At 45.6% G+C, this 12,326-nt stretch overlaps 1 protein-coding gene across 2 annotated transcripts in view; it reads right to left on the bottom strand.

Moving 5' to 3' along the window:
• Nucleotides 1–2,066: 2,066 nt before the first annotated feature.
• RHBDL3 (rhomboid like 3) overlaps nucleotides 2,067–12,326 on the bottom strand; it is a 70,368-nt gene continuing 60,108 nt past the window's right edge. For both annotated transcript variants that reach the window (XM_020963175.2, XM_020963176.2), the window contains 2 exons: nucleotides 10,368–10,428; nucleotides 2,067–7,989 (listed from right to left, as the gene is read on the bottom strand). In XM_020963175.2, coding sequence (XP_020818834.1) covers nucleotides 7,718–7,989; nucleotides 10,368–10,428 — 333 coding nt within the window. In that variant the 3' untranslated portion in view covers nucleotides 2,067–7,717. The remainder of the gene's footprint in view (nucleotides 7,990–10,367; nucleotides 10,429–12,326) is intronic.

The following is a 12,326-nucleotide window of genomic DNA, read 5'->3' as shown; positions in this document are numbered from 1 at the left end:
AGTGAGGAAGAGAGGAGTCAAGGACGACTCGAAAGTTTTGAATCTGGGTGACTAGAAGGATGAGAAATAGGTTTGGGAAATAGGAGAGTTTAGGGAGACAGATAACTTTTGTTTTGGTCATGTTGAGTTGGAGATGCTTGGGGGACATCCAATTATAGATTGAGATTAGTTGGTGATGCAGGTGTGGAATTCAGGAGACAGGCTAGGGCTGGATATATAGACCAGGGAGTCATCAGCATATAGGTGACAATTGAACCTATGGAAGCTGATAGTGCCTAGCACATTGTAGGGGGCTTAGTAAATACTGATTGACTGGCTGACTAGCTGATAACACCAGAGAGAGAGAATAGACAGAGAAGACAAGAAGGGCACATACACTAGGGAGGCATCCTGGGGTATATGTACACACAGAGGCTGGAACATGGATAATGATTCAGTAGAGGGGACAGAAAGAGTATTCAAAGAGGTAGGAGGAGCGCCATCTGGGAGCAGTGTCATGAAAACCTGAGGAAGGGGAGTGGTTAGGAGGAAAGGGTGGTCAGATGCTACTGAGAAAAGGGTCACTGGACTTGGCCATCAGGCATCTTTGGTAAACTTGGGAGAGAGCAGTTGAGTAAGCCTGGGTACTAATGCCTAGAAAGTCCAAGTCCTACAAATAAGCCAGCTGACCTACAACACTAGAATTAATGGCGAGCAAGTTGGAATTTCTGATGATAAACCAATGAGGAATAGCATCAGGAAGTTGTTTAGGGCCCTGACAGGTTGAGTGACTCACTTCAAGGAACAGCCTGTGTGTATCAGAGGCAGGCCAGCTCTCTCAGGGGAGAAAGAGAAGGGAGGAAGGAGGAAATGAGGACGGGATAATGGTTTTTCCTCTTTGAGGAGAACAGCAGTGACTGCCCCAGAACCCAAACCCTTCCCCAAACTAAGGCAGAAGGTTGCAAATCCTGCTGGTGGGAACCTGGGCAAGCTGCTTAGCCTCTGTCTGCCTCAGTTGCTTCATCTGTAAAATGGGGATAATAGCACCTACCCCCCCCCCGGGTTGTTGTGGCATTTGTAAAATGCTTTGCAAACGTTAACGTGCTATCTAAATGCTAGCTAATATTATCCTCCCTCAGCTCTTTTCTAGTGCTGCTGGGGGTGAGCTTCCGATTTGTCGCTCCTGCCCTAAATCATAGGAGGGCGGAATGGGAGACAGTGATGAACTTGGCCTCCTTCCCATTCCCTTTTCCCTGCCCTGCTCCCCTTTTCCCTCTAACAAGCCTTGGACACTCTCAAAAGAGAACTGTCATCTTGGACCTCGGGCCTGGGCTGTCCTCCCAGAGTAATTCTGGGAAACTCTGAGACATTAAAAAACAAAGCCCAGAGATTTATAGCATGAAACAGTTTCACAGCCTGGATTTGCTGGAGCAGGGGAAGAAAAAAAACAAAGTAAATATCCCTTAGCTGAAAATCTAAAGTAAGGGTCCTAACCCCAGGGATCCTAGGCTTGTTTTTAAAAAATACTTTGCTAACGATTTCAATATAATTGATTTCCTTTGTGATCCTATGTGTTTTATTTTATGCATTTAAAAACATTCTTCTGAGAAGGAGTCTATAGGTTTCATCCAATTTCCAAAAGGGTCCATAGAACAAAAAATGTTAAGGACCTCCTAATCTAGGAAAAAGAAAGAATTCCCTTTAAGAGCCACCTTTGAAGCCTGTGCCCCATCTTAAACAGTTGTCCTCAAAGTCCATCTATCTCTGGTTTGGGGGCACACTAATCCCCAGCAGGCCCTAGTCTCCAGGTCAGGGGTTTTACCTTTTGTATGTGTTCCTCTGGTATGGTTTTCTGGGGGGTGTTTATCTTGGCTTTTCTACTTTGTCCCTCTGGTATAGACATATCATGGCCCCTGTACCCACCCACCCCAACATTTCAGATGAGGAAACTGAGGCCCACAGAGATGATATGGCTTGTTCAAGGTCACACAGGTAGTAGAGGTCAAAGATGGGATTTGAAACCAGGTCTCTGATTCCTGAGACACTTTTCAGCCTAGATAGAAAAAGAACCTTAACCTAGACACAAGTGTTCTTCGCCTGGTCTGTGAGTTTATTTTTTGAAATATTTCCACATAACTAGTTTCCTTTGTAACCCTATATATTTGATTTTATGCATTAAAAACATCCTTCTGAGAATAATAACTCCAGCCACTGGTCATTTGTAAGTCACAAACCTACAATCTTTCTGATTTCTCCCAGACTGAAAGAAAAGCTAGGTTCCGGTTCATGGAGGCGCCTCCCATAACCAATGGCTTTACCCAAAAGAATCTTTAATGGATTCTGTGCTCAAATAATGTTTGTTACAACAAAAATATACCAAATGTACACAATACAAAAATATTTAGAAACAAACATTGCAGCTCGGGCTACCTCTCAACTATCAACTTTCTCTAGCCCTTGGAGGAGAAGGGAATCATCTGTTGGGCACTTTCATTTAAGGCAGAAATGGTATTGATGCTCTGGTTACCATGGGAAGCATCACTGGTGATATCCAAAATAGAAGAAATCCATAGGCCCCAGGAATCAACATTATTTGCAAACTAAATTGGGAGCTGAGAGAAAACTGTATTGGGTTTGGTGAATGATGACTTCGAGTTGTCTCTAGGTATTAACAATTCTTACAGAAAGCCAGCTGCAGGTCCTCACCAGCAGAGGAAGTGCCCTCGGCTGGTGGGTGGTTGTCCAAGCCTTGCTGCCTTTGTAAAAAGGCCTCATTAAGGAGCTTTCCCCAATTAAAATCCCAAATGATTAGTCGCATCATTTAAAACACATTTCTCCTTTGAAGGGTCTTCTCCTCCCTCTTCCAAGTACTGTGATTATTTTTCTATTTAACATGGGAATCCCACTGCCATTTTCGTATTCTCCATCCTTTGGATTCACATTAGACAAGACCCTCAAACCACCAGCCCCTGTCTTTCCCCAGGCCTTGTTCTAATCTAGACTGAAGATTTAATCCAGTTTCAGCACTTCCCTACCCACTTTTCCCAACCCAAGCCCTTGCCTTCAATATCAGATTAACTGGAGTAACGACACTGGGAAAGGGAAGGAAGAGGGAAAAAATTAAAAAGACATGAGTTGTTGACTGCCTGTTATAAGGGAGGGATTAAGGAATGAGTGGCTTTTAGGGGTAGCTTGGTGACATGAAGAGGAGAGAGTAGGTGCTGCAGGTTCTTGGCAAACCCCTCTTTCTACGGGCAACTGACCCTGAAATGAGAGTGGTTGGTGTTCTCGAGACATGTTGAAGGCAGAATACAACCAATGATACCTCTCATCTTGGCAGGGATTCCCAAGGCTGCCCAGTTCACCGAGTTCAACGTGCTCAGTCAAGATCTGAGAAGGCAGGATGGGGGATTAGACTTCTGCCCACATGTGACTCAACTTCCAAGGTCTCATGGACAACCTGCAGGGTTGGTTCAGTAAAAGGGCAGCTTGGTGGGAGGGAGGGAATCAATATCATGTGAGGATACCCTTCTCCAGAAAGCAAACAGCAGTCAATCATGGGCACCAGAGAGGGCAAGGAGGGTGGACTTGGGCATCTGAGGAAGGTAATGAGTGTGAACCACAAGGGGAAAGGGTGGCCAACATCTCATTCCTGGGAAAGTAGAGTTAACAAACTGATGTGTGTGTGTGTGTGTGTGTGTGTGTGTGTGTGTGTGTGTGTTTTCCACCCTCCAGTCCCCATCCCCCTTTATAGAATGAGCTCATGGATGAAGTTTAGAGCAAAGTGGACTGGCCTCAAGGGGCTTCTCAGCATCTCATCACCATCTCTTCACTAAGGGGATCAAGCAATCAGATTTCTTCCCCTCCCACCCACAGCTCTAGGGTTCAAGACTTGCAAGATTGCCCAAGCATAGCAGCCAGGACAATCCCTTAATGTGCAGAGAGAATTCTTGCAGGACCCGGCTGTTGGCTCTGTCTGCTCCTGCCCCTCTTCCCCAGGCAGAATGGAGGATGGAACCCAGGAGAGATGTAGAACAGAGAGGAGATCTCAGGAGCCCCTCTTTCCCTCTCCAAGCATACTCCTTAGCAATAAGCATCACATGCCAACCCTCTTGTGCCACCACGTTAACCCAAGTACCTATTTCCCAAAAGGGGAGAGCACCAGCGAGGGCAAAACCAAAGTACCCCTGGGGAATGAGGTAAGGGTGTGTGTTCATCTACACAGCTGAGATCAGTCAGCCCAGCCAAAAGATCTGGAAGCCCAGTCTCCAGTTGCTGCCAAAAGGCAAGCTGGCAGCACTCAGCTGTGTCCTTGGCATAGCCTGTGGGGTACTTTAGTGTGGGTTTTGGAGCTGACTATAGCTGCTCTGGTTGTTAGGACTCATGGGTGGAAAGGCTGGTGGAGAACTTCACTTTGGTCCTGGGCAGAAGCTACCTGGGAAGGGGATGGGACACCTCCAGGAAGCAACTAGGAGTTTCCCTGGTGTCCCAGTGGTACAGATTTTTTTTCCCCCAGTGAAAGCCCTGATTTGAATTCCTGGAAGCCCACCTTAAACCCACTGTCATGGGGATAAACCTAGATGCCCTTCCAGACAGCTCAACTCCAAGTGCCATAGAAAGGTAACTGCTACTCTGCCAACCTCCCGAGATTCTGTTTGGGCACATGACTAATCAAAAGCTCCTCCCTAGATCCAGCTGTCTGCCATTCTGAAGAATCAAAAAGCTGGGCCCCTCAGGGCTGGGCTGTTCAAAAGCTGTCTCTTGGCTGTCTGGCCAACTCCAGCAAATGGATGGAACGGTCAAATGGAACGGTCACAATGAACCCTCTGGAATAGGACCCATCTCTGCTCCAGGTAGATGGAGATTGATTCTTTTTGGAAGTGACTTCCCTTACCTCTCTGGGCCTAGGTTTCCTCCTCTGTAAACTGACCGAGTTGGGCTAAATGATCTCTTTTCTAGGTCTAATACTCTGATTCTACCACGAGATGCTAACATGTCTCACTGCAGTATTCAGTACACATCCAGAGCTCCTTCTTCCCACTTAACCAATATCCCTCCCATTGCAGCCTCTCATCTCTCAACGCGCTTCTACAGGGGTCTTAGTTTCTAGGACTACTGAACACTTCAAGGATGTAGGACTTTGCCAGGGGAGATCCTCCCTCCCCGGTGCCCTAGTTCGTCGTCATTTGTGAGGAGGTGCTGTGGCCAACCTGGTTAACATGCCTCTCCCAACAGATGTGGAGCCATCCTCAGCTGGATCCATGCTTGAAGCCTTCTTGGTTTGGTAGGACTGACCAGAGCTTGTGTTCCACAGGGACAGCTCTGTGGCACGATGGGACACAGGAGAAAGGATTTGCCTGTGTGACCTACATTGCTATGGAGATGAGACTCTCCAGCAGAAACCATCCAAAAGTGCCCCAGGCAGTAACGTGTTGAAATGGGCGCTTGCGGGAGAGGCTGGGATGGAGGGTCTCATCTTCATGGTGATGTGGATTATACCAAAGTTGACCCCAAAGCCTCAGTTTTTCTTCTCCCAGTCTCCCATTTCCCGGCAAAGTTCCCACCCAAAGGTCCCTAAAATGCAGCTCTTTTTTTTGGGGGGGTAATTACTACATCTCCAGAGGAAATTAAAAAATAGAATCTCAAAATCTGGACTCTGCTAAAAGGAAACCCAAGGGAAACTCCTCTCCCTTGTCTCAGTCTCCTCTATTCATAGAAAACCCTGGCATTTCAGAATTGGAAAGGACCTCTGGGAGATCTAGCCTGACCTGATTCAAAGAATACCCACTATAACATACCCAAGAGATGCTCCTCCAGCCTCTGCTCGAAGCCTTAAGGTGGGAACTCGTCACCTCCAAGGTGACTGTTCATTTTTTTTTTTTAACAATTCTAATGGTTAGGAAATTTTTCCTGGTCTCAGTCTTAAATTCCCCATTTTGTAACTTCCCTTATTGCCCCTAGCTCTGCCTTCAGGAGTCAAACAGAATGTCCAGGACCTCTTCCAGGTGACAACCCTTCAAATACATGGAGAGAACCATGATGTCCTCATGTCTTACCCTCTCCATGCTAAATGTCCCCAATTCCTTCAGTTTCGTTCTGCTGTTGTTTTTGTCGTGACCAACTCCTTCATGCCCGATTTGGGGCTTTCTTAGCAAGGGCACTGGAGTGGGTTGACATTTCCTTCTCCAGCTTATTTTTACACATGAGGAAACTGAGGCAAACAGGGTTAAGTGATTTGCCCAGGGTCATGCAACTAGTGAAGTGTCTGAAGCTAGATTTGAACTCAGGTCTTCCTGACCTGGTGCTCTATAGCATAGGCTCTTCACCATTCTGGCTGCTTTTCATCTTGCTCCCCCCACCCTCCCCTCCACTCTTCACACAGCTCAGAGGATCTCCAGTGAAGGCTGTGAAGTCATTGTTTCTGCTCTGGTTCACGCATCTGGCAGTATCACCAGAGGGAGGGGGATGGATGCAGTGGGAGGGTCCTTAGAGGAACACTGAAGCTTTTGTTAAGAGGATCAGCCCAACAGTCATCACTCTTTGCTCCCAATAGGCAACATCTCCTACCAATTCTTGTGTTCATGGATTGAGTGGGGGGTACAGGGTGGTGGTGGAGCTTGGCAGGGTACGGAGAAGACCCTAGGAATAAAGTTTAGGTAAGAAGGGAGCCAGGACATCAGGGAAAAATGTTGAATAGAGGGAAACCAAGCGGCAAAACCCAGGGATTGGGGTGGTATGACCAGAGAGCTATATGAGATTGTGTATTGGGAGGGTTGGTGCCAAGTGACATCCAAGGTACCCTGCGTTTATGTCCTCGTCTAGGCTTCTTTCAGGATAGGAACAGGCTCACCAGGAATGGGGTGATCAGTGGGTGGAGGGAGGGCTGGCCTGAGACTCTAATTCATCCTGGGAAGGCAGGTACTGGCCTTCTTCCTCCCTTCTGAATTGAGACCTTAGAGGAAAATAACACACACACCCCTCTTGTATGGGGACAACCCCCTACCTTGACTGGAGAATCCCACTTTTGTCAATTAATCCCACAGAATTATAGGAGCAAAGAATTAGAACTAGAGGGACTCTGGAAGCCGCTGAGTCCAACCCCCTTATTTTACAAGAGAGGAAACTGAGGCCCAAGGAACGTAAATGACTTGCTCAGGGTCACATAGAATTAGATTAGAATCCAGGTCTTCCCAACTGCAAGTCCATTGCTCTATCCACTGTAGGAAGGCTGCATGACCTCCCCTACTGGCTGTTCATTCAGCTCTGGTACAGCTGCTTTACAGAGGAAGTGCCCTTATCCCGCTGTCCCCTCCAGGTTTTAGCAGCATTAGGCACTGGGCCAGCTGTGTCATTTCAAGAGCTAGGCCTCTGCTCATCTCTTAGGATCACATTTGGTGGAGAGGGGGGCACTGTTCAGTTTTAGATTAGGGAGGGAGTAAGAAGTTAACTTGAATTCGCCCGGAACAAGCCCAGGCTACCCAGTCACATCCAGAATTCCCAACCCTGGGCCTAGTCTGGCAAGAACTAACTTTGCCTTCTTCATCTTTATAATGGCCTTTCAATGAATATCTTTGGCTAGCACTTTCCTTTGCAGCCCTTCCAATTCCATATACAAAAATAGAGCCACCAAGCATCGCGTTTCTTCCTTCACTCTCTAAACCAAGCTGGCGATGAAGAATAAATGAAAATGAAAATGCTCAAGAGTTTGATCTCCTTAGCAGCATCTCGAGGGGGCTCTTCATGGAGGAGGGGGCAGCCGGAGGTCCAATAAGCTGTAGGCAAAGACATTCCAGAAGACTGCAAACAACACGAAGACTGTATATATGGCCACGAAGATCCACCACAGGGACTGATCCTGGAGTCTCTGCTCATAGTTCCTTAAGACCACCACACCCAGGGTGATACCCACTGCCACGCCGCCCAGGTGGGCCACGAAGCTAGGGTGTGGGCACGGGGGGTACGCTGATGGGTGGAAGCGCAGCCAGACAGCCCTGCCAAACTCCATGCTCACTGCAAGGGGTGGGAGAAACAGAGAGGGGGCCAGGGTGGGTGATGGGACAAGGCAAGGTCATGGAAGAAAAAAGCTGGAAACATCAAAGGTCATCGAGTCCTCCCTCATTTTACAGATCTGGAAACTGAGGCCCAGAAAAGATAAGTGACTTGACCAAGGTCACACTGGTAGTGAGCAGTGGAGCCAGTACGCATAGAATCATAGAATTAACGTTGGAACAGACCCTAGGGAGCCCCATTTTGCAAGGACAGGTTAAGTGAGTTGCCCAGGGCCACACAACCAGTCTTAGGTGGGTTCTTTTGTCTCTAAATCATCCCAGTTCCCACTGGTCAGGAGAACAGGACCCCAGGCCTCATACCTCTGAGGTTATGCTATGGGCCACCACGATGAGTCTCTTCATCTACCTGGTTCTCAGTTTTCCCATCTCTAAAATGGATATTCACCTTTTAATTTGTAACCTATATTTCTGATATGTTCGACTCAGAAGAAATCCCTACGATGGGCATAATGATGGTGATAATGGTTTATGTACTTAATTTAAGCAGAACTGCACAGTGACCCAGGTCGGTAGAGAGTCTGGCTCACAGCGGTCCAACATAACGGTAATAATATCCCTTTCCTAGGGCATCCCGAACCGATTAAAATTAATTGGGAAAGATTTAGCAAAATAACAAAAAATAATAAAACACAGATAAAATTACATTTGAAAACTAAGCCCCCGGGGATCCTGATGTATGGATTAGCAGCCCTTGTTTCTGCTGGACTTAGAGCCCACTGCTCTAATGGATTTCTCAATTTGTCCCTTCTCTGGCCTCTTATCCTGTGACTCTAGATGTCACCTCTAGATGGCAGCACAACAACCATCAATTTCAGCCAAGCTCCGCACCCTAAGCTGCCCATTTCCCAGGGCACCCTAAGGCACAAAGAGGTCTAACGTGACAATGTCTTACCCTCAAACATCACTGGGTCTTTTATGAGTCTCAGGACTAGGCACTTTTTTTTTAAAAAGAAAGAAATCAGGGCTTGCACAGATTGCTTCCTTCCCTCCTCTCAAGGGAAAAAGAGAAAAGGTATTAGTACACATAAACTCATTTTATTATTATTATTATTTTTTAATCTGGTGCCCCTAGGGAAACAGATTTCTTATCTGGCTACAGATGCTGAAACAAGTCCCAGCTCTCTAGCTTTCCCCAAGACTGTGGGATCTCAGCCCTGAGCTAGTATTCTAAGCCTACTCATCTCTTATTAAAAGCTCTATGGGTAATCTTTCAGTTGGGGGAAGACCTTAGAAGTCATCTCCTCCAAACCTCCTCACTGGATGCATAGGGAAACCGAGGCCAAAAGAAGACCAAAAACATTGCCTAATAATGCATACTTCTTAGAATCCCAGGTTTAGCGCTTAGGGACACTGAAAAATTTAAGTGACTTGTCCAGGGTTGCTGGGTAAGTCATTATGTGTCAAAAGCAGTCCTTGAACCTAGGTCTTTCTGAGGCCACACTGATGAAATCATAGGTTTGAGGGACAGCTAGGTGGCATAGTGGATAGAGCATCGGCTCTGAAGTCAGGAGGACCTGAGTTTAAATCCGACCTCAGACCAATCACTTGACACTTACAAGCTGTGTGGCCCTGGTCAAGTCACTTAACCCCAATTGCCTAAAAAAAAATCATAGGTTTGATCCCTACCCCCCCCAAAAAAAATTCACGTTCAGTGCCTAGCACAGTGAAGTGCACACAGTAGGTACTTAATAAATGTTCCTTAAATTAATTTCTGTGCAGGGCTGAGCAGCTATTCCAAGTTAACTCCTAAAGTAGATTGGAAGTATGGTGCAGGGGGTGAAGGCAGAGCCTTCCTGCTGACCTTCTTCCTTATGCAGACTTCTCTTTCAACCAAGCAGAATGAGGCTGCCCCATTCACTGTCAGTGCCTACTCAATCCAGTCTGGGCTGCTATGATGATACCTCCTTCCTTGCCTCCCCATGTAGGAGGCAATGAGGAATCCTGGGAAATTCTCTTGACCTGAGTTTGAATCCCACCTCTGAGGATCACTAAATGTGTGACCATGGGCAAGTCACTTCACATCTCAATTTCCTTATCTATAAAATGGGGATTAAAAATGATTGTTTGTACATGTGTAGCCTATATCAGGTTGTATGCCATCTTGGGAAGGGGGAGAAAACTTAGAACTCAAAATCTTATAGAAGTGAATGTTGAAAACTAAAAACAAAATAAATTTTTAAATAAACTACATAACTGAAAGAAATGGGGATTAAAAATTGGAGTCCTTAATCTACCTCATGGGTTGCTATGAGGTTCCAGTGAGATACTGGGTATAAAGCATTTTGCAAACTTTAAGGGGTTAGGCAAATGGATACTTACTACAGATCAAGGCCACAGCCATCCTCAGCATCTTGAACTGACACTCCATTCCTGACCAGTTCTGGAGAAAAAAGAAAGACACCAAAATCAATTCCATGCCAAGAGCCTCCCTTTAAGAACTGAGTTGCTTTTCATAACAAGTGGAAACTAGGGTGATGCTCATCAATCGGGGAAAGACTGAAGAAGTTCCAGCATAAGAATGCGATGGAATACTCTTGTGCTATAAGAAATGATGAAGGGGATGGGTTCAGAGAAACCCCAGAAGATTTGTATGAACTGATGCAGAGTGAAGGGAGCAGAATCAGGAGAACAACTTATATGATTAAAATATTATTTTAAAAATTAATCCTTTTGGAAGATTTAAAGAACTCTGCTCCACTCCATGATCAACCATAATTCTGGAGCAGCAGCATGAAACATGCTGTCCCCCTTCTTCCAGAGAGGTGATAAACTCAAGATGCAGGAAGAGACAGACATTTTTGGACATGGTTATTGATGAAATTTGTTTTGATTGACTATGTGTATTTGTCACAGGGGTTTCGTTTTCCTATTTTCTTTTTCAATAAGAGGAGTGTGAGAGAGATAAGTGAATTTTTGCTCATGAAAAACAATTAATCAAAAAGAATTAAGCTATATAGGTTAATCTGATTATATATTTAAAAAGAAAAGCAAGCTGTGAACAATAGAGACTGGCAGTTTCATGTATAACCCTCTCCTGTTCTATTATGCATACCCAAATGCCTGTATTATTTGGTGTTTGTGGAGAATAAAAATAAAATTTTTAAAAGAACTGAGCTATAAAAACCAGTCCTTGCAAAGCAGATAAACCCTTTCCACCCAAGAGGGTAGAAAGCAGTGTTATTTACTTTCTAAGCTAATTCCCCATTAGCTTGTAAACTCCTAGAGAGCAGGGATTATTTCATCCTTTGTCTTTCTATCTCAGCACCTAGTACAGTGAATGGTGCTTAATAAATGCTTGTTGATCGATTTTATGCAAGGATTCCTAGCAGAGTTCTCTAAGGTAACTGCCACCCCCAGCACCCTCCTTCTCCAAGTGCATTTAAGATTCAATTTACAGAAACTCCAATTGCTTGGAAGCTTTTCAGTGGCACATCAATGGCATAAATCACAGAGGAATTGTTTGCTGCCTGCTCCAAATGCAGTTCAGTGGTAATTTTCAAGTTCCTTTTTGGGGGAGAACGAGTTAAATCCAGAGGCCCTTCCCACAAGGAGCCCAGTTCAGCCACAGGGGTAGGTATCTGTGCCAGGGAACACACAATGAATTCTACTGTGTAACAGATCTGCTCTCTAGTGAACAGCCTGTGGAGGGCAAATTGGTAAAAAGAGAAACCTTTAGGCATCTCCCTGTACCTCCCCTTTCCCATTATTTTTCACTGACCAGCAAACTGTTCTTTACAAAATGTGAGATGTAAGACACACGAATTCTGTTTAGAACAGAAAATCTAATCCCCAAATAGGGTTGCAATAACTTCTAAGAAGCAGATGGCTGGGGAGCGTCACTGGCTGGTTTGTGCCCCAAAGGGAAACCTCATGAGAGATCAGCAACGACAATGAAAAAAAAAGGAGCAAGGTTTTTCCCATTGGTTTTGACCAACACAATTCTATTTCTGTTGATTTTTCTAAGGGTACATTTTCTAGCCCGCCTGTTACCTATTAACATACAGCTAGAAGGGAATTGGAGGGTTCATCTAATCCAGGGGTGGGGAACCTGAGGCTACGAGACCACATGTGGACTTCTAGGTCCTTGGGTGTGGCCTTCTGACCGAATCCAAGTTTTACAGAACAAATGCTTTTATTAAGGGGATTTGTTCTGTGAAGTTGAGGACCTAGAGGGCCACATGAGGTCCCCACTCTTGATCTAGTCTAACTCCTTTCTGGAATCCCTTCTGAGATTTCCCCAATAGGGCACCATCTAACCTCTGTGGAGACACTCAGGGA

The sequence above is a fragment of the Phascolarctos cinereus genome, unplaced genomic scaffold (genome assembly GCF_003287225.1).
Source record: "Phascolarctos cinereus isolate Bilbo 61053 unplaced genomic scaffold, phaCin_HiC Scaffold_5;HRSCAF=322, whole genome shotgun sequence".
In the NCBI taxonomy this organism is placed as follows: Eukaryota; Metazoa; Chordata; class Mammalia; order Diprotodontia; family Phascolarctidae; genus Phascolarctos; species Phascolarctos cinereus.
The sequence above is the reverse complement of the archived record's forward strand: the minus strand, read 5'-3'. Positions and strand labels throughout refer to the sequence as shown.